The 22,868-nt window shown below is 38.6% G+C and overlaps 1 protein-coding gene across 2 annotated transcripts in view; it reads right to left on the bottom strand.

Annotated features, from left to right (window-relative positions):
* The window catches only part of LOC124595918 (neither inactivation nor afterpotential protein C), a 386,219-nt gene that overhangs the window by 63,036 nt on the left and 300,315 nt on the right, over positions 1–22,868 (bottom strand). Inside the window, exons 20-22 of one of the 2 annotated variants that reach the window (XM_047134827.1) lie at positions 12,501–12,644; positions 11,524–11,580; positions 3,983–4,116 (exon numbers count right to left, since the gene is read on the bottom strand). In XM_047134827.1, the coding sequence (XP_046990783.1) occupies positions 3,983–4,116; positions 11,524–11,580; positions 12,501–12,644 (335 nt within the window). The remainder of the gene's footprint in view (positions 1–3,982; positions 4,117–11,523; positions 11,581–12,500; positions 12,645–22,868) is intronic. The other variant, XM_047134829.1, reaches the window with a different exon arrangement.

The raw sequence follows: 22,868 nt of genomic DNA, 5'->3' as shown, positions 1-22,868 counted from the left end.
TATAGAGCATGAATTTCACACTCACTTACAACAACCAAGCAACTCTGCAATTGCAGAACTTCAGCTTCATACCAGTCACCCAACAAAATACAATAACATGCACATGACCACAGCCTCTGGCAGTGGAAGCCAGACTACAAGCAGCAGCATATGATGGGAGAAGTAACTGGGTGGGGCTAAGGGGGAGGCTGGGCTGGGAGGGGGAGAGGTAGCAGGGTAGCAGTGAGGGACAGTCAGTTGTAGCTAGTGGAAGTGTGCAGGGAGGAGGTAGAGAGAGGGTGTGTCAGGAGGTAACTCCTTGTCTGCAGCTAGCTGCTCTATCCACTCTCCACCTCATCCCTGCACACTTCCACTAGCAGCACTTTACCATCCCCCACCCATTACCCTTCTATCCCTCCCCCTCCCCACTCCGTCTCCTCTTTACCCCTACTCAGTTGCCTCTCCCATCATGCACTGCTTCTCATAGTTTGACTTCAGCTGTGTGTGTGTGTGTGTGTGTGTGTGTGTATGTGTGTGTGTGTGTGTGTACAGACAGGGTGTCCCATTTATCTTGATCCCCATGAATAACTGTTTGTCCAGAGGCTAATTACAAAATGTTTCAAGCAAATGTTCTTTAGTTGTCAGGGGGACATCAATCAGCAAGACTGCCTTTGTTGCAGCATTGTTTTTACAAAGATATGAACAGCAGTATGTCTTTTTTAAATGGCACCCTGTATTTTTTATTTGGTAATTCATTTCCTCTCCTAAAGACCTATTCAAAAATGTATCGCATTGTACCATGCACTAAAACACAATATTATTAATTACATAACACAACATTGATGTTGATGCTCCCAGTGCTTAGTACAAGTACTTGGGGTAATGGAAAACATCCACGTGCTGATGTTGACAGAGGACAAATGTAAACATAAGTAGAATGCACACCCATCATTCCATCAACCATCATCAGTTGAAGAGTTCTGTGAGTAGAATGTACACCAACAAAGAGAAGGTAGAAATACTACTCATCTATGGGGAATGTAAGTTAGCAGAACAGTAATTGCAATACTGTTTTCTTATGTACAGGTGCATTTAGTACAGTAGTTTAGTCATTTTAAATACTGTTGTGTAGAGCAGGCATACAGTAAAGGCTGTTCTTCCTACAAACTGTATCGACATAACGTTTCTTTTATTGCTGTTTTTGAACGTAGGTGAAATGCTACGCAGGCAGCGGAACTGTACAGAGGGCGATATTATGACAAGACCCACCTTCCCAATGGATGCTTTCTCATCTTGTTGTGGTGCTTCAGGAAATGGACAGTTTCAACCCACGACAATGCAATCATTGTAGCACTCGCACAGACGAAGCTACCAAAGTTACTGTTCTTGCTTCCGTTGGTATGAATCCACATGTGAGCACACGACAGCTTGAACACAAGACTGGCATTCCTAAAACAAGTGTACATCATATTCTTACATGTCACCGGTTCCATCCTTACCTTGTACACCTACATCAAGAATTGCATGGAATGATTTCCAGAATTGTGTACAGTTCTGTCAGTGGGCACAGCAGCAAATCCTCACCAACCCGAACTTCTTCTCCAATGTTCTATTGACCAATGAATGTTCCTCCTCAAACAAAGGACAGGTAAGTGCAAGGAATATGCATTATTGTTCCAGCGACAACCCACGATGGCTTAGACATTGGAGCATCAGTATTAACGGAGAGTTAACATCTGGTGTGGGATGCTTGGTACTACAATTATTGACTCTTATTTCATCAATGATAGTCTAAATGGCACAGTGTATGCCATCTTCCTCAGACAAATTATTCCTCCTCTTCTTGATGAAGTGCCACAAAGAACCAGAATGCTTATGTGGTATCTACACGATGGATGCCCAGCACATAATGCCTTGCGTACACATCCTGTTCTAAACCGAAGGCATCCAGCCAGATGGATTGGTCGAGGAGGTACAGTTACTTGGCCTGATAGGTCCCCTGATTTAAATCCTCTGGACTTTTTTCTTTAGGGATGCATTAAAGATGTTGTCTATCGCGATATTCCAACAACTCCAAAGGACATGCAGGAACGTATCGTGCTTGCTTGTAATTCTCTTCAGCAGGCAACACTGGAAGCAGCAAATAATTTTTTCATTCAATGAGTGCACCATGTATTAGTGTCCAGCATCACCACTTTGAGTACCTTTGAATGTTCTGCTCCTGGGCAATAGTGCAGGAGAGTGAAAGTCAATTTTGTGTTATGTTTTTACTTGGTTTTCATTTGTTTTCTGACAACTCCAGCAAGTGGATGAGTTTTTGATCCCGGGCTCAAAGTCAATGTTGTGTTATGTAATTAATAACATTGTGTTTCAGTGAATGGTACACTGTGACACTTTTATGAATAGGTCTTTAAGAGAGGAAATGAATTACCGAATCAAAAATACAGGGCGCCATTTAAAAAAGTCATACCGCTGTTCACAACTTTGTAAAAAACAAAGCTACAACAAAGGTGGTCATGCTGAATGATGTCCCCCTGATGGCTAAAGAATATTTGCTTGAAAAATTTTGTAATTTGCATCTGGACAAACAGTTATTTATGATGGTCAAAATAAATGGAACACCCTATCTCTCTCTCTCTCTCTCTCTCTCTCTCTCTCTCTCTGTGTGTGTGTGTGTTGTATTTTTTCAACAAAGGCCTTGTTGGCTGAAAGCTTATTTTGTGACAGTCTTCTGTTGTCTTTATCTGTGACGCAACATCTCTGCTACATGGTGAGAGTAGCAACTATCCTTTTCATAATATTGTAAGTGATGTTATAATAGAGACAAAGGGTTTTGCTTAAATGTTGAATGGAATCCTGCTCTCTCTTCCTAGTCAAACAACAGGGGCACAGAGTTAACACTATTTGATCACCCACTGTTGGTAAATATTTCATTAATGATAATAGTTCTCCTAGGATATCTCTGGTTGTGTGGTGGCACTAATTGTTTGCTTATGGTGAATGTTGTCTTTCTGCATACACCATCTTTTTTTGTGATTTGTATATCCTCACCCACTCATGCTTTAAGTTGCCAAGCACAGTGATCTCTCATTCATTTGTACCTTGAAAAATGATGTGGTGTTCACCTGTCAAAACATTCCTACAATCTTCTCATGTCCAAGTCTCCTCATGTTCAGAGTACAAAGGGTGGTGACACACTGCAGGTGCAAATTATCTGGCATGTTTTTTTGCAGTCTCCTCCTGAAAATTTCCAGTAACTGGACACACCCAACAGATACCATGTACTCAAAGCCTGCTACATCTATAGGCATGACTTTTTACTGAACTAAAAGTAAGCTGGCCTTAGGATGAAATTCTGATCAATATACTGCACAGATGTGGGAATAGTGAAATACCATTTTGGTAACATTTAGCCAGGGAGATAATGATGTAACACTTCTCATTTCCATTTACAAGAACTGAGAAAGTATGTTACCCCAAACTGTCCACAGTGACTTCCAGTCCTTGAGGTGCTAGACAACATTCTCCAAAAAGGTTTATGTTTTGAAAACCAGTACAGCAATGTCAAAAGATAATTTTAAGATGAAGGAAATGTTGTGCCAGATTCATAACTAGCCCCTAATTGATCATAAAGGCATCATAAACCATTCAACTAAACTAGATATGTTCAGTTTGAAGACAGACGTCAAGACTAGAATTGTCCAACTAAGTACAGGCCATACCAAATGGAATGACCTAAAGTAAAATTGACAGCTTCTCAATTCTCCTTTCTGTGATAGTGGATTCATGAAGACACAATGGTACACATAACTGAAAATTGCCCTCAGCAGAGATATCCTGCAATGCTTTAAGACTTTGTAGATAACGCCCAACTGGCTGAGTTGCTAGGGGCAGATCTGTCATAAAAACCCTCCACATTGTAGATTTGTCTATTTATGTTTTGTAAATAACAGTTTTTCTACCTACTAACTAAATGAAAATATATAAAAAAAAATGTACTGACCTGTTGGGAGAAATACACTAGGTCTTGATGTTTTGCCGCTCGATATAGAAGAAGAACCTGGAACATTGACTTGGCCTTCCATTTTCTGCAGTACTGCCTTATGAAGAGTGCTGTCTCCTCTTGTAATTTATCTGCTTTAACAAAAGACAACAATTTGTTTATATTAAAAGAGATTCACAGTAATTTATTTATTACTGTGAAGCAGCTATGTATTGGATAACAGGTCATAAAAGAAATGTGTTCCCAATTTGACATGTTGAATTGCAGACAGGCACAACCCGTTGCTTTTGGCCAAAGCCTTCTTCAGAAAAGAAAACACACTTACATTCACTCACACAATCCAGCACACCTCACGCAACCTGACCACCACCTGCGGCAACTCTGACTGCTCATTGTGCCTGCCTGCAGCTCAACATGTCATCTTTACAGTGAGTAGCAATCTATCCTTTTCCTTATATTATTGATGTTCCAATGTGGAGCTTCCATTGTTTGTTTCCTCATGTTCTGAATGTGCAGTTGAGGTTACCACAGTGGAAACAATTGAGAAAATCCATGGCATCGTAATGCAAGACTACTGAATAAAGATTCATGAGATTGCTGAGATCATAGGCATCTCAAGTGAGTGAGTGCATAATAGCCTGCACAGAGAATTGGCTATGAAGAAGCTTTGTGTGATATAGGTGCTGTGACTACTCACAGTTGACAAAAAGTGCATTCAGCACATCATTTTGTCAGCTGATTAGGTGATAGCCACTGTCTTTAGGATTGCCAAGAATAATCCTCATAGACAACTTGGAAGAAGGCAGAAATGTAACTATACCCTATATGCTTCATTGTTGGATCATTTCAAACCAAGGATGGCTCTTTCATCAATAATGCACCATCCCACACATCAGCAATAGCAACAGTGAAAGTGCATGAATTGGGCTTTGAATTTGTTCCTCAACCAGCCTATTCACCTGACTTAACTCCAAGAGACTTCTTCCTGTTCCCTGACTTGACTCTCATCAAATGAGAAAGTGATAGTTGCACTCAATGAGTATTTTGCAGATTTTGACACAACCTAGTTTTTTGACTGGATTAAAAAGCTGGGGAATCACTGGACCAAGTGTATATCCCTCGAAGGAGGCTATGTTCAGAAGTGAGGTGAGTTGTCCATGAAACAAATATTTTTTCTTGCTGTTTTACCAGACCTATGAAACCACCCTCATATACATGAATTTGCTAGTGGCTGGGGCAAACTTCTGGCAGGCCATTATTGGTGTTATAATTTGTATGTGTTCTGTGAGGTTCCGTATTAGTTTACTGAAATTGAAATGTTTTCAGTACAGTCTTGCTGCAGTTGAGTATACATGTTTTGTGTGCTAGACCATACTATGAAAATCTTTCAAAGTTTGTTCTATTGTTGGCCTCACAGTACCACATGACTGCACATATATTTCTCCTGTACACTGTCGTGATGAAAGTCAAGGGACTATGACATGCACGTATATGGATGGTGGTACTATTATGTTTTCAAGGCATAAAAGGGCAGTGCATGGGCAAAGCTGCCATTTTTACTCAGATGATTCCTGTGAAAAGGTTTCAAATGTGATTATGGCCACACAGCAAGCATTAACAGACTTTGAACACAGAATGGTAGTTGGAGCTAGATGCATGGGGCATTCCATTTTGGAAATTGTTAAGGAATTCAATATACAAGATCCACAGTCTAAACAGTGTGCCGAGAATACCAAATTTCATGCATTACCTCTCATCATGGACAATGCAGTGGTCAACAGCCTTCACTTAATAATTGAGAGCAGTGGTGTTTGCGGAGAGTTGTCAGTGCTAACAGACAAGCAACACTGAATGAAATAGCCACAGAAATCAATGTGGGATGTTTGACAAACATATCCATTAGGACTGTGTGGCAAAATTTGGCATTAATGGGCTATGGCAGCACATGACTGATGCAAGTGCCTTTGTCAGCAGCCCGACATTGCCTGCAGTGCCTCTCTTGGGCTCGTGACCATATTGGTTGGACCCTAGACAGCTGGAAAACCATGGCCTGGTCAATGAGCCCCAGTTTCAGTTGGTAAGAGCTGATGGCAGGATCTGAGTGTGGCTCAGACCACATGAAGCCTTGGACCAAAGTTGTCAACAAGCTGGTGGTGGCTGTGTTTACATGTAATGGACTTGGTCCACTGGTCCACCTGAACTGATCATTGACTGAAAATGGTTATGTTCAGCTACTGGGAGACCATTTGCAGTAGTGATGGAATTTTTATGGATGACAATGTGCCAAGTTACTGAGCCATAGTTGTTTGCGATTTGGCCACCCAGATCGTCCAACATAAAATGCACCAAACATTTATGGGACATAATTGAGAAGTCAGTTTGTGCATAAAATGCTGCACTGGTAACACTTTTGCAGTATTATGGACAGCTATGGAGGAAGAATGGCTCAAAATTTCTGCGGAAGACTTCCAATGACTTGTTGAGTCCACACCATGTCAAGTTGCTGCACTTCGCTGACATGATATTAGGAGGTATCCCATGATTTTTGTGTAATCAGTCACTGAGCACATTTTTTAAAAAAACTTATCACACATATATTATTAACACCAAAACAAAATAATCCATTGCACTTACTAGTAAAACCACAGTGCTCATATACTATAACCATCCATCCACACAGTGTACATGTCAACTCTCACTGACCCAGACTGCTTGTGTATAATCAATAACAAAGCTAAAAATGTACCAGCAATGACCAGCTACATTCTACAGTATGTGTGTGACCTATGCTTTCTTCCAACTATTGGGCACTTTTTTTGTTTGAGGGATCTACAGTAGATGACATTTAAAAGAGGGCTAACTCAGCTGAAAATTTGATATTGAATGTGATAGGGATTCTTTCAGGCCATGGAGCTTTGTACAATTTCAGCTGTTTTTGGCACCACTGTAGTGGTGCAAGAATTAAACTGGGGCAATGGCCCTGGATTTTCGTTTGTAAAGAAATGTTTGAAAATTGAGTTTAGCATTCCTCCTTTTGGTTTTCTGCTCTACTTTTCGGTCCCTGTCTCATACATTAGTGTCTGGACACTGACCTTGGTAACACTAACAGCCTTTGCATATGACCAGAATTTTTTTGGGTTTTGTGAGAGATTCTTCAATAATATTCTGTTATTGTAGCCACTGTAGGCTACATACATTGTCCTCCTGTCAGCCAAACATGTTTCATACAGCACTCCCTATCTACAGTCCTATTTTTTACAGTTATTATGAAGTAGACTTGGTTCCTTTAGAGATTTCTTTACAGTGGCTATACCATGAAGGGTCCCTGCCACCATGAACTGTTCTATTAGGTATATATCTATCAAGCACATGGTCTCTTATTCTTGCAAATCTAAGACACAGCTCTCCTACAGGCTCCTTTCCAGAGCTAAATGTTTCAACTTCCCTTCTGACATGCAACACTACTGCCTCTTTATCTAATTTGTTGAATATCTTACTTCATTCCATTACCCTACATTCCAGCGTCTTTGTTTTACTCTTGTTGATGCTCATCTTATAACTGCTTTTCAAGAAACTATAGGTTCCACTCAGCTGCCCTTCCAAGTCCTCAATGACTTTGACAGAACTGCCATGTCATCAGCAAACCCTAAAATTTTTGTTTGTTCTTCCTGAACTTTAATTCCTTCTCCAAATTTTTCTTTGGTTTTCTTTACTCTTTGCTCACTGTACAGGTTGAATAGCAAAGGTGATAGGCTACAACAGTGTCACACTCTCTTCTCAAATGCTGCTTCCCTTACATGTTCTTCTATTTTTATGACAGCAATCTGGTTTTTGTGCCTTTCACTCTCTGTGTTTTATCTCTGTTACCTCCAGAATTTAAAAGAGTGTATTACAGCTAAAACTGGCAAAGGCTTTGTCTGACTCTAAAAATGCTGTACATGTAAGTCCATCTTTCTTTAATTTATCTTCTATGATAAATCATGGAACCAATATTGCCCTGTGTGTTCTCACTTCTCTAGAACTCAAAATGAACTTCCCCACGATCAGCTTCTACCAGTTTTTCCATTCTTCTGTAAATAATTCGTTTCAGTATGTTGCAACTTAACCTATTCATCTGACAGTTCAATAATATTCACACCTGTTAGCATCTGCATTCTCTGGAACTGGAATCATTACATTCTTCTTGAAGTCTGAGGGTATTCCACCTGTCTCATATATCTGGTACACTGGGTGGAATAGTTTTGCCATGGCTGGCTCTCCAAAGGATCTCAATAATTTTGAGGGAATATCATCTACTTCAGGGGCCATGTTTCAACTTAAGTCTTGCAAGGCTTTGTCAAATTCTGTGTGGATTGTCATATCTCTCATCTCAGCTTCATCTAATTGTTTCCTTTCTACAATATTGTCTTCAAATTCATTTCCATTGTAGAGCCCTTCTACATATTCCTTCCACGTTTCAGCTTTCCCTTCTTTGTTTAGTATTGGCTTGCCATCTGTGTTCTGATGTACTTTTGCTTATGATACAAACAGGATTTCAGAGATCACATGTCTGTGCAGTACACAGACCAGCTTATAGACACCATCTGTGTCTCCCCCTGGTGCACTCTGGTGAGTCACTAAAGAAACAGTATTATTGAAGTGATGGCAAGTACGTGCTCAGTCTATTCTGTAAACTGTGTTACACTTGTCCATTCAATGTGTTCAGTGCTACATGCTACCTGTACTTCACTGTATCTTACATTGGCTCTGTAAAGTACTTAGTCCCACAAATCATGTTTGTTCTTGCTAGAAAAAACTTGATGATGAGTGAGGGTTATATTTTCCCTGCATATTAGTGGCAGTGCTAAGTCACCCAATGAACATCTTGGTGGAAGAAATACTCCAACATATCACTGCCCAATAGCAAGCTTTCATGGTACAACAGCAGGCTCCCAGCATCACTCTCAGTCAAGTGGTATCTGCATGTTTGCATGTTTGCAGCATGTTACTCTTCCATCAGTGCAACCATCACCCTTACTGGCATCTTATGAATTGGCTGAAGATTGGGACTCCAATGAGACATTGTTATGCCAAAATTTCCAGGTTTTTCATGTGGGTGATGCAAACCTGTGTAGGACTTTCTTTATTTCCTGGTTTTTGCTGCGCTTTTATCAGTTGTGTCAACTTGCACCTTTGCCAGAAGCAACTAGCTTATCATTTGATGAAATGTGCAAACTTCTCTCAACCTATTACTGTGATAGCAGGCATGTCATTGTGATGGGTGTAGAATTTTATCATTGTCAGAAATTCCCAAACCAATCTTAAAAGGCAAGGTCTGCAGAGTTACACAGGCTGGGTCTTCATAAATTTGTCATTACTACCCATCATGAATCCTACACTGATCATATGGTGCATGATTTTATTATTCATCTGGCCCCAAATGGGGAAGTCTGTGGAAAAGCACTTCTTGTGAGGATATGACACTTATGGATGTGATCAATATAGTACAGTCCTTTGAAGTGTCATGGACCGCAGGCGATCAGATTCCTGCGTGGGGAAAGGTATTGGAAATCACTTAGTCAATCCCCATTAGGCACAATGCAAGTGATCACGATGCTGGGCAACCTGTTGCAGCAGTACAGCAGTGCAGCAGTACAGCTCAGTGTCACATGGGGCAGCATTGGTTATGACCACAGGAGCAACAGGCTGTATCATAACAGTGGCCACGAGACCCCCTTCCATCTAGCTTATATTCCTTTGTCCACCATGAGCATGCTGCATGCCCTAAACATTGGACTGTTTGCAGGAAGTTTTGAAAGAAAGTCCATATTGCATTGGTTTATAATTCCTCTTAAAATGTGGTAGACCCAGTAATACTGATGGACATAAACTGTATCTCTAAATGACTGTCTTCCTGAACAAACTTTTTATTGATTTGTGTGGGTTTGATAAACACTAAAAGTGAAAATGGACATAGGAGCTGCAATGACTTTAGTAAATGCACAAATGTACATAGACATGGTCTCCCCTCCCCTCCCCTCCCCTCACATAGGTTTCACGGAAATTGGTTAGCTACAATAAACAGCAGATTCCAAACCTAGGCCAGTTCTCCATTCCTGTATCTTACAAATCTGTTGTTTGCCCTCTCACTTTCCTTGTTGTGGATCATTCCATACCACAGACCTGTTCAGGCTAGATGCATTTAATGCTTTCAGTTTCTGCATTGCCGATGAGGTAAATTTAGTGTCAGATCAAGTTCCATATCAGCAACTGGAGTCTCTCTGCTCCAAGTTTTCATTACAGTTTTCCCCTGGGCTCAGCTGTGCTACTGGTTTTCATGCACACATTACCAAGAAAGAGTCTGACCACTCTCATTTTTTTGGGCATGGAAGGTGCCTGTCACATTGTGCGACTGTCAAGACCAAATTACACCATTTGTACTTGATGTCATTCGGCCTATTTCTTCCAGTGAATGGACTACATCACTGGTCGTCATTCAGAAACTGATAGGTAAGCTTCGCTGTTGCAATTTCAGTGTCATGATAAATGCACAGTCTGTGATAGATACATACATTTTACCCTGCCCTGATGAGTTGCTCATCAGTAATAAAATAAACTTTCATTGCATCGCTCTGTTGCTACATTCGAGTGCTGCCGCACAGTAATGACCCACTTGGAACATTAAACAGTGTAGCTGCATCAGAGCTCCACCAAACACTTATTCAATTACTAATTGCCTCATAGGGAACTGCCTCATTAGGGGGTTGTGCTGTTAGTTCAGGTTTTGGATCAGATTAACATGTAATCAGATAACAGTTTTCCTCAGTAATGTCTTTTGACGTGGTGGAGTAACGTACAACACTGATATTCAAGACAAACGCTTAAAGAGCTGATATGCACAAAAAGAAATAAGCATGCTACCTCAACACAAACAAAAGAAAAAAACACCACAACATCAAAAACTATAACTAACATACTAAATAACTCACCATTTAGTGATTCTCATTTGGAAATGACAATGAACAAAAAAATAAAAAACATTTTGCTGTTTGTAGGTGACAAGCTGGAGACTGTGTAGTAGATACAATGTTACCACCATAAACAACTACTAGCCTCATGTGAGGTGTACCAAAGGTTTCCTTAGAGGTTAGTGTGTACCAACAATTTTGTAGAAAGGAAATAAACAAATAAATCCATTGAAGATTGCACAAAAAGTGCTGCAACATGCCTGGGGAAAAACAAAACTATGGAACAGTGTTGTGCATAAGCTGGAATTCCTCTTCAATCTCCACCTTAAATAATGCAATTCACAAACTATTGTTTGCTATGGGAAAAATGCATTGCTTTGTCCATAACCATTAAAAGCTATAGGCCTACAAATTTGCAAAACCAAAATATTATTGAACAAATAGGCCCTTACCTCAGATGGTTTTAATAATTTCAGTGTCTGCTGTCTAAGAGAAAAGTTACTTGAATATATTTTTTATTTATTTTTTACTTTCAGAAGGGTGTCATGATAAATAACAAAACTGTGTGTTTGGAATAAACTTTTGTTTCCTTACCTGGTTTGCTTTTCTCCTTTTGCCCCATCTGTTTTCTAACTTGGTATCCACGGAATTCTGTTGAAAGGATGACTTATTACTTTTGTGTCAGTAATACAGAAAATTGTTTATGGAGCTCTTTACACATGTAATAGTATAATCTCTCAAAACATTAAAGCAGAATTAAAATATGGGAAAAATTATACAGCTAATCATCCTCATAACAGAAGTGGATCCTTCAGTGGCTGACCATAGTAGTATAAGTGCAAGTAAATACCACAATTAAACTTTTGAGGCCAAAAAGTATTTTTTCAATGAAGATATAAAAATGGCAGATTGAACAGAAAAAAATGGTAAGAAACAAACATATGTTATTTTGACTTTCTCATTACAGCATAAAAACTTGTTAAATTAAAAACAGATTCGTCTTATTTCAATATATAAAATTCAAAAATCGAGACCAATTTTAGCATGTGTATTATAAATTATGACAGAAAATCATTTAGAAGTCATAGTAAATGGGCAAGTAGCATTCAGATATTAAGAACAAATAATGTACATCACCATAGCACTGTACTTCAGAGTTATAATTAAATAGCAAATTTAAAGCCAACTACAATAAGGCAATTATTGTGCACCAGCACACCTTGTGCATGGGACAATGATTGACAAAGACAAAGCTAAAATATTGACACAATAATATAATTAATAGTCACAGCCAGTACAAGGTATTGTTACAGCATGGAAGTTGTCACTGCTTCAGTTGCTCATCAGTGATCAAACTGCCTTAAAGCAATCCCAGTTGCTTGGTATGGTAGAGAAAAGTGATATGTATTGAATAACAGGATAACAGCTCACTCAGCCTAAAATATGGGATGAAATGAGTAAAAGAAGAGTAAGTGCAAAAGGGAAGGAACTGGTTGATGAATATGAATGTATGATTTTAGTTTTTAAGTAATGTTAGTATAAGTGTTAATTCTGAATACTTGTGGACTTACGTTTCTGTATTACAACAGCTGCTTCCTCTTGCGACATTGCAGCTTCCTTATCACTTTCTGTTTTATCCTTTCCACCCTTTTTGGCATCCTTCTTACTCCCCTTTTGTTTCTTGTGTTTCTTTTTCCCAGAATCAAGATTGTCTTCTGAAAAAAGAAATGTATATCAGTGGTATTGCTGTTATTCTTAATGACGTTCTTTTAATTCTGCTCCACATAAGAGTTTTCTTTCAGCTCCAGAGCTTTTTAAAATTATTTTCTCTCTGTGACAGAAATATTAAAAAAAAACTTTTATAACCAATGTTATATAAATTGTAAACGCAAATATTTGTGTATGTATGTGTTACTTCTTTAATCTTAGACAGATTTGGATGAAATCTGGAATGGCGATAGCTTATAACCTGAATTAACATATAGATTACCTTACAAATACCTACATATGACAGGGATGGTGATGCAGGTGAAAAAATTGTGTAACCCATGACACATGAATACCCATACTTTACTCATCCAGTATTTACACATAAGGTCAAACTTACACAAAACTTCTTCACACTGCCAACTCAGTAAGATGATGAAAGGAAAAAGCTTATCACTTACTAAATTTTCACTGTTCATGCAGTAACACTGCTGGATGGATCATAGCATTTTAATTTATTACATCTTTACTACCAACTGTATTCATGATATCTTTTTCAGACAGTATTTATATATACTGCTAAATGTATCAACAAAATTATATCATTGTACAGTACATTGGTCAGGGGATATGATGTCATAAATACTGAAATGAGTGAAAAGCTGCCACATCATGCATGATGTTTAAATTTATTTCTTTGTTGTTGCTAATTTCATTCACAACAAATTTTATAGAAAGCGTCCATATATGTCACTGAATATACCTACAAAAATATATCATTGTAAAACACACAGTTCAGGAGATATGATGTCAAATACTGAAAAACATGAAAAGCTGCCACATCATGCATGTCATTTTAATTTATTACTTCTTTAGTACTAACTCTATTCACAATACAATCTGCAGACAATAGCCACATATACCACTGGATATAACTGCAAAATTACATCATTTTATGACATCAGTTCAGGAGATATATTGTCATAAACACTGAGCTGCATGACAACGAAACTGCAGGGTGAAATTTGCTAGAGATACAGGTGAAACATATGTACAAACAGGTGTGAAATATGTTAAATTCATTTGAAATATATTCAACATGTGTGTAAGTGGGCAAACCCATGGCTATAAAGCTGATCCTAAGCCCCTAGACTAAATTCAACCAAGTTTGGCGCACATAATAGTTACAATCTGGAAACAAATGCTGTGGGGCCAGAAACCACCAGTCTTCTATTGAGGCAGGGATGCTAACATGGAAAAGGAAGGGGGAGGAGAAGATGTCCCTCTCCACCTTGCCCTTTTGAAAGGGCAAGGCGAAGGGCAAGGTGGAGAGGGACAGACAGAGGTGGAGGAAGAAATACAGAGAGGGAAGAGGAGGAGATGGACAGAGTGAGGAGGAAGGAGAAAATTAACTGACAGAAGATTGGAATAAATATGTATCCAGGCATTTTTAATAGTTAATTGTTTAGCTACCCGTAACACCACAGGGCACAGCAAGTATTTTATAAAGGGATCCCGATCCATGATTTTTCATCATCAGGAACAGATTTTGTAACCTTTATCAGTGCAACTGAAATCACAAATTTAAAACTGTGGAGAGTAGGCTTACGGTCATATATTTAAAAATATGAAACAAAATTTTTGAATTGTCATTGGAAGCTTCCTGGGAAATACCTGGAAGATGAAACTTGAGAAGAATAATGAACCCATTATCTGCAGACACACAATCTATAGGTTATGTTGGAATTCTGGGAAAGCTAACAAAAAAGGGGTTAAGTCTCTGAAAATTAACTATAATACAGAGAGAATGTGCATGGGAAACACTGCTACTCAGCAAATGCAACTTCTCATAAAATGCTACCAGGAAAAACATAATGCAGACCGCTCTTTTCACTTCAAACATTCACTTTTGCTGCACACACTGTATGCTGATGGTGGAATGTTGTGTTCTCAAAGAATGGGAATCATAGCTCAACCAATCAAATCATGAAGACATGACAAATACCTACATTACATCAACTGCGTTTTTTTCTTTCCTTTGCACCTGGGCTTTAACATTAACCTAGTATTTCTACATTTGTTTCCTTTGCTGTTCCTTTCTCACTTCAGACTGTGTTTTGTCAGTTTTTAGATCTGGATTTTCTTGGCAATAATGTGCTCATGAAGTTTATTTCTGAATAGAATGTGTTTATGGATAGCTTCCAGTGTTGTCCCTTCTTCTTGCAGGTCTTTTTGTACCTGGTGAATCACATCTCCTGGGTATTCCTGTTGAGAATTAATGGAGGATACAATTGCTCAGTCTTCTTTGACTCATTTGGGAAATGTAGGGATAGAAGATAATCCTCCTATGAATGGTGCCTGGGATCTTTTCCACATGTGTATAGAGTTCATGGCTGTGCCATTGTTTCTTTGATCAGGCTTAGGATTTTGTTCAATATCTACCTTTTCTTATTTCTAATTTTTCAGCAGACCTTTTCTGTTCATAACAAGGTGTTCTGTGGTGTATGAGGCACCTGATTATATTACTGTGCACTAATGTTGTATCTCAGCATTGATTGATGTTTTCTTGGTATACTGTTTCCATTTTTTTGACTGATGATGCAAAACATCTTTCTCAGATGTGTTCAGCTCTATCTGCCCTCCTAGGTATTTAAATTTCTCTGTCCATTTGATTCCCTATTTTTCTACCTCTAGTAAACTGAGTGGTGAATTGATATTTGCATTAAATCCAATTTTCTTGAAGGGGATCTGGAATCCCACATTTGTTGCTTGCATCTTCAGTTCTGCAGCTGTGTGTAGCAAATTGGAAAAAAACTGTGAGGTTCTCTGCAAAGACTGGACAACCAACTATCAAATTCATGTTTCTGTAGGCAAGCCTGACTCAATGTTGAGTACCTTTGTCACACAGTCCTTTTCGTGACCCATGGATCACTTTCTCAAGTTCACAAGTATATTTCTATGTAATTTTATGTATACTAGTGTTTGTTTGGGTGCCATAGACCACACTATCATGTGGTCCAATTGAAACGATAACAACAACTTGTGGTACAATAATATACCAGCTATTGTTCACTCCCGGCTAATGAATTCAGGTTCACCATATGCAAAACTGGGAACTTCTGACTAAGGTCTCTGAAATAGTCACCATTTGATGCAGGGAGGTGAAACTCATGTAGGGAATTATGGTAACATGACCTTGGTTTACTGCAAGGCCACTTGGAGCACTGCAGTCTATCATCTCCCTTTCTCATTGGCAGATTTTTAGCCTCCATGTTTGTTTTCATTTCATAATTAACATGAGTTGGTTTCTTCGCAGTGTGCTTTTTATTATGACTTCTCTTGTGCATTGCATTCTTTAAATTACATTGTAAATATGTTTTATGTTTCCCACTTTCTGAATGCTTTCTTCTCACATCTGTAATATTCATTGGGATAAATGATTCCACATTTGCTTTTGTTTCATATAAAACAGAAGTCCTTGTGTTTCATGGTGTTCTGTGGACTTACATGCATATGTTATTGCTTATGAATTTGAGTGTGAAATGCTCAGTTTAAATGAGTTTAAAGTACATTGCTCATATTCTATGTTATTTTTCTTTGCATCTGTTTTCCGTACTTTCTCACATTTCATGGCAGGTTTTCACAGCACTGGTATTGAACTTCCTTACATCTTGTCAAGGAATGAGTATGTAATTCTGTTTTGAATGGTGTAGCAGTTGCTTGCAGAGTATGGGTGCAAATATAGATGAGAATGCTTTGTAGTCTTGGTGCCTAGAGCATTCTTCCTTGCAAATCCTAAAAATGCAACAGTAGTTATACTAATGCTTTGGACTTATTATTAACAAATATTACAAACAGTACATTTAAGCAGCAGTCAACGAAAATTTTGGTAACTCCATTAAATTAGAGGGTATGACAAATGGATAGGGACAAAAATAATGTAGAATATAAGCAATATACTTATAGTGCACTGAATTCAAGTAGTTCACACACATATTCATAAGCAATAACAAATAGATGTGAGCTCACAGAATACCATTTATATGAAACAAGAACAAAGATGAAATTATTTACACTTTGCAATGTTCTGGATAAGAACAAAGATTAAAACGTATAGGCAAAATATTTACATTGCAATTCGAAGAATGGAATATACACAAGAAGGTCATGATCAGGAACACATTCTCCACTTTATAACAGCCATCATGTGGACTGCAGTGTAGGTTTTTACAAATAAATACGCTTTACCACAAGACTACCAGACTCACACATAAAGTGCAAATGAAAAATATTGTCATCTAGTATTCTTATTTTGCAAAGCAAAAGTACTGATTACTGTGCCATATACTCCGAGATTGAAGTTCATTTCCAGGTTACTTGGAGCACTACTGTAAGTCTCTGTTTCTGCATCACAACATCTACATCTACACTATACAAACCATTGTAAGATGCATGGCAGAGGGTACATCCCATTGTACCAGTTATTAGGGTTTCTTCCCATTTCGTTCATGTATGGAGCATAGGGAGCATGATTGTATGCCTCTGTGTGTGTAGTAATTATTCCAATCTTATCTTCAAGATGTCAGTGATACAAAGGGGTTGTAGTACATTCCTAGAATCATCATTTAAATATATCTATTGAAATTTTGTTAGCAGATTTTTTCCACGTAGTTTATGTCTATCTTCAAAAATCTGCCAGTTCAGTTCTTTCAGCATGTCTGTGACACTCCCCCATGAATCAAACAACCCTGCCCTTCTCTACATACATCCAATAGCCCCTGTTCGTCGTATTTCAAATGGGTCCCACACATTTGACCAATATTTTAGAATAGTTAACATGAGTGATTTGTAAGCAATCTCCTTTGTAGACTGACTCTTCTCCAGTATTCTACCAATAAAATGATGTCTACCACCTGCTTTACCCATGACTGAGCTTATGTAATCATTTCATTTCATATCCATTATATTTTGGTACTTTGTGATTTGAGCTCACACAAAAGTGGAGGGGGGGGGGGGGGGGGGGTGATGACAAATTTAGTGGGGTGTATGATTGATACCCACTGCATTATGTCTTACCAAAGCTTTTTGAAGAACATCCTGACATTATTTCGAACAAACAGACTGAACTAAAAACAAACAAAAATCAGCAGTATTCCTGTGAACTTGTTTTTCTATAAATAAAGTCATTTGTTTCTGATCTTCTAATATTACAGATAAAACAAATTAGAAATTAAATTACGTAATCTAAGGTGTCAAAAATCATTCACAATGTATGACTGTCCAGCATATCACCATTACTAATTCCACAGTGTCAAAAATTTATTTTTTGATTACCACAACAATATAACTGAAGAATTACCTGCCAAATATATTGGCATATGCTAAAAAACCAATATATATGCTGTATGCTAGAGATAAATTTACTGTAAAATGTAATTTGTTCTCTGCTTGCAAATGGTGCTGAAGATGGAAATGTGCCCAATACTAGTCATGTAATAACATAAAAAAATGTACACTCCATTAAGCAGCTTAAAGTAGTGTATGTGTACTGCACTGACATATTTTCAGTATTAGCAAGCTGCAGAACACCACAGGTACAAGGCAATTTTACAAGCTCACTATCAATTTATTCTTATCACACTTACAAAACTGCTGGATATAATACTATCTGCTATGTGCAATAACCTCAAGTTCTGGCATGGTGCAATACCAGGATACTTCAAGGCTGATATGTGAGCACAAATAACTTTCAACTCTGGTAAATCTTGGATAGGTTGAGCAGTAATTATTGTATTTCCAGTGTGTTCACTTGATGTAATACTCCTTGATTTTGTTCTTTTTAGAAGTGAGATAGAAAAAGTGTTTCACAACAAAAATGTCATTCTCTGTGGATGACTTATCATTCCCAAAATTTTTTCTCCATTAATATCTTATTATTCTCTGTACATGCTGTTTTGATTTTATCTGTCCTTCTATGTCAGATAAAGTATTGTTTTTAGTCAAATGATAAACATAAATAATAATTTTTCAGTTTGTTGACAACATATCCCAGGAATAAGACTTTACTTAAATTATTTAGTAATCTCATATTGTAAGTGCTAAAAATCCCACCAGAAATATACACAATTTACAAGTGTTAGTAACAGCTGCATTCTTTATTCTGCTGGAAACAGTGTAATAACTTAAGCTGCCCTATAGCTGTGAAAAGTAAAAGCCTGTGGTCCTTTTTTCAGTAGGTTGTGATCTGAAGTACACCTACAGCGTCATCTTTACATCTTTTTTTCACTGAACATTCTTGATGGTACAAATAGTTGTTCGGGCAAATACTGTGGCGGAATATTTAGTTTGTTCTTGCATCATTTGGTGACTAAAATCAATTCTTTCCCCTTAGAATTCTATAAAATTTCACATAGGTGACGCAGTAGTCATATTTCTGCCAGAGCCTATGAAGATAATGTTTTATAACAAAAAACTACTAAATATCTTGCATTTTCTACCTGTCTCTGGTATGTTTATAAACAAAGCTGACTGGTCAACCCTTTTAACTAATGGTTTTTACTAGTAATTAGTCTGCCTCTCCTTTAGAGATTTAACAGTACCCAGTAATGGAGGCAGTTTTGTCACTTCAAGAGCCAGTCATATCTGAACATATATCACATTCACTTGTCTCATTACTTTCATTTCCTTGTTCTGTACTTCCCTCAGACAGAGATGGCCCATCACACTCTAAAGCAGCACTGACGGAAATCTTGATCCATGGACAACTTTTATGTTGCCTGGCAGAACAAGAGAAATGGTATTAAATCTTACATGCAAACAAGCCAGGACAATGACAGTGTGAGAGGCATTGAATTTGGGAAATTACTAAGAATGCATATTTTTGTTATTTGTTCATTGGCTGACCAGTTGGACATGCCTTGTTATGTTTACACTTAGCTCTGGTTACAGTTCTCTGTTTACTTTTGTTGTCAAGCTCCATTGTAATTAATCAAGCGAATAAATCTTGTTAACTCAAGTTTATGTGTGTGTGTGTGCATATTTATGGCTGAAATGATGGAAGTTGTCTGTAAACACAAATACCAGTGTTCCTGCCAGAGAAGCTTGAACAGTGGTTTGCAATGCTAGATTTGGCACTTACACAAAACAGCATTGCTAGTAATTACACAAAGTTTGCTGTGGCGATTAATAGCTCGGATGTCTGAGTGGTCAAAATGGTTTTGTACATTTTTTTTAATGCATGGTGTCTTTTCCTTCAAAGAACCAACACCACACAGATCCCACAGCTGTAAAGCATTATATGTAAATTGAATGGGGTGGACTATTACCAGCTGCAGTGGGACATTAAGTGGAATCAGTGGCTGCAAGTGAAAATGTGTAGTGGACTGGGATTCAAACCGGGGATCTCCTGCTTACTAGGAAAGTGCATTAACCACTGCGCCATCTGGGACACAGTGCTATCACAACTGAACAGCCTATCTTGGTACACCTCAGTGCTGGTTCACACTCCCACCATGCACCACCTTCCCGCATTCCCTGTTCATTATACACCTGTTTGCTATTTAGAGATTCCTACAGGAGGTCAGTTGTATTTGTGCATTCACACTGAAGAAAGTGGATCCATTGCCCAGCCAGGCTTATGAATTATTTGAATGCATGGTGTCTGTTCCTTTGAAAGAACTGAAACCACACAGATCCTGCAGCTGTGAAACATTGTATGTAAATTGAAGGGGGATGACTGTTATCAGCTGCAGTGGGACATTAAACAGAATCAGCAGCGATGAGTGAAAATGTGTACTGAAAAGGTGCGATAACCACTGCACCAGCCGGGACACAGTGTTATCTCAACTGCATGGACTGTCTCCGTATGCCTTGTAGCTGATCCACATTGCCACCGAGTGCCGCCTATCTGCTGTCCCTGTCCATGACACTTTGACTCGCTGCTTAGAGATTTCTGGAGGGAGGGTTTTTTAGACTAGGCGTCTTTCCTTACAGTCCAGTTGAATATGAAGGAGTAGAGTCCCCCGGTGTATTCTGGAAATTGGCATGCATGTCCTTTGCTTTCATACCTTTCTTTATGAATTACTTAATCACTGCTCGTATCTCGATTTTTTTCATCTTTTCAAATCACTATGCGAGAACAACAACAGAGCCATGTCACCACCACAGCTCTCTTTCAAGAGCACTGATGTGGTGTGTGTTTACAGGCAACAGTCTAATGAATATCACATGAACAACTCATTGCTGTAGGCCTGACCTCTTGTGGGGATTCTGAGAACTTTTCAAACCATGCGTATTTGTCACCATAGATGAGGAACTCAAATCCATCAACACGGAAACTGAAAATGCATGCTAGATTGTGTGGACAAGACTTAATATCAAAAGTGAGTGTAAAATTACAATCAGATACTTCTGCTGACCACCACAGTCACCGCCAGATATAATCAAAAACTTTAGAAAAAAGTTAATTTAACTATCACATTAGTTCCCCAAACATATCTTCAGCACTGAAGGAGACTTGAATCAGTCAGCTGGGAAAATTACAGTTTTGTAAGTGGTAGGCAGGACAAGACATCCTGTGCAACACTATTAAATGTGTTCTCTGAGAACTGTCTAGAACAGTTTGTTCAGAAACTCACTGATGATGGAACTTTATTGGATTTAATAGCAATAAATAGACATGATCACTCAGAGAATGTCCACATAGAAACAGGTCTCAAAGACCGAGAGGCAGTTGTAACAAAAATGATTACCAAAGCACAAATGACAAGGAAAACAAATAGAAGCAAACTAGAAAACAGGCAATACTGCCATATCTCAGTAAGGAACCCAAGACATTTAGCTCTGGAGAGATGCATGTAGAAGCACTGTGGCACATGTTTAGAAGAATAGTTGACCATGCTCTTGATAGATATGCACCTTCTAACAAGGGAACCTCCCCATCGCACCTCCCTCAGATTTAGTTATAAGTTGGCACAGTGGATAGGCCTTGACAAACTGAACAGAGATCAATCGAGAAAACAGGTTCAAATGGTTCAAATGGCTCTGAGCACTATGGGACTCAACTGCTGTGGTCATAAGTCCCCTAGAACTTAGAACTACTGAAACCCAACTAACCTAAGGACATCACACACATCCATGCCCGAGGCAGGATTCGAACCTGCGACCGTAGCGGTCGTGCGGTTCCAGACTGTAGTGCCTTTAACCGCTCGGCCACTCCGGCCGGCCCGAGAAAACAGGAAGAAGTTGTGTGGAACTATGAAAAAAATAAGCAAAATATACAAACTTAGTAGTCCATGCGCAAGATATGTAACATCAAGGAGAGTGTGAGTTCCGGCTCGCTGTGGTCCCGTGGTTAGCGTGAACTGCTGCGGAACGAGAGGTCCTTGGTCAAGTCCTCCCTCGAGTGAAAATTTATTTTCGCAAAGTTATGATCTGTCCGTTCATTCATTGACATCTCTGTTCACTGTAGTAAGTTTAGTGTCTGTGTTTTGTGACCGCACCACAAACTGTGCGATTAGTAGACGAAAGGACGTGCCTCTCCAATAGGAACCGAAAACATTTGATGGCAAGGTCATAGGTCAACCGATTACTCCACAGGAAAACACGTCTGATAATTCTATACGACACTGGTGAAGGCATGTGCATCACATGAGAGGAATATGTTGTCGACTCACCTAACTTGTACACTTGGCGATTGGGTAAAAAGATTCTTCTACCTTGCCCGATTTAGGTTTTCTTGTGGATGTGATAATCATTCCCAAAAAAGTGATGAAAACGTAAGAGTTTGTCACATAAACTGCAACAAATGAATGCAACAGTTTCACACTTGCACAGTCTTCCCTGTGCTCTGTCAAAACGTATATTTTTAATGATTTCAAATTTTTCCGTGTGTAGACCGTCAAATCCTGCATATGTCCAAGCAAATCTGAACATGTCTTCAAATTTTGGAGAGCAAAGTTGATTATATAAAAAATTGAACTTTTCACTCGAGGGAAGACTTAAACCAAGGACCTGCCGTTCCACAGTTGCTCACGCTAACCACGGGACCACGGCTCTCCTGAGCTCAAATTCTCCTTCATGATGCATATCTTGCACATGGACTACTCAGTTTGTATATTTTTCTTATTTTTTTCATAGTTCCATACAACTTCTTCCTGTTTTCTTGATTGATCTGTGTTCAGTTTTTCAAGGCCTATCCACTGTGCCAAATTATAACTAAATCTGAGGGGCAT

Source organism: Schistocerca americana, chromosome 2 (assembly GCF_021461395.2).
Source record: "Schistocerca americana isolate TAMUIC-IGC-003095 chromosome 2, iqSchAmer2.1, whole genome shotgun sequence".
NCBI lineage: Eukaryota > Metazoa > Arthropoda > Insecta > Orthoptera > Acrididae > Schistocerca > Schistocerca americana.
This window is presented reverse-complemented; position numbering and strand designations above follow the sequence as displayed.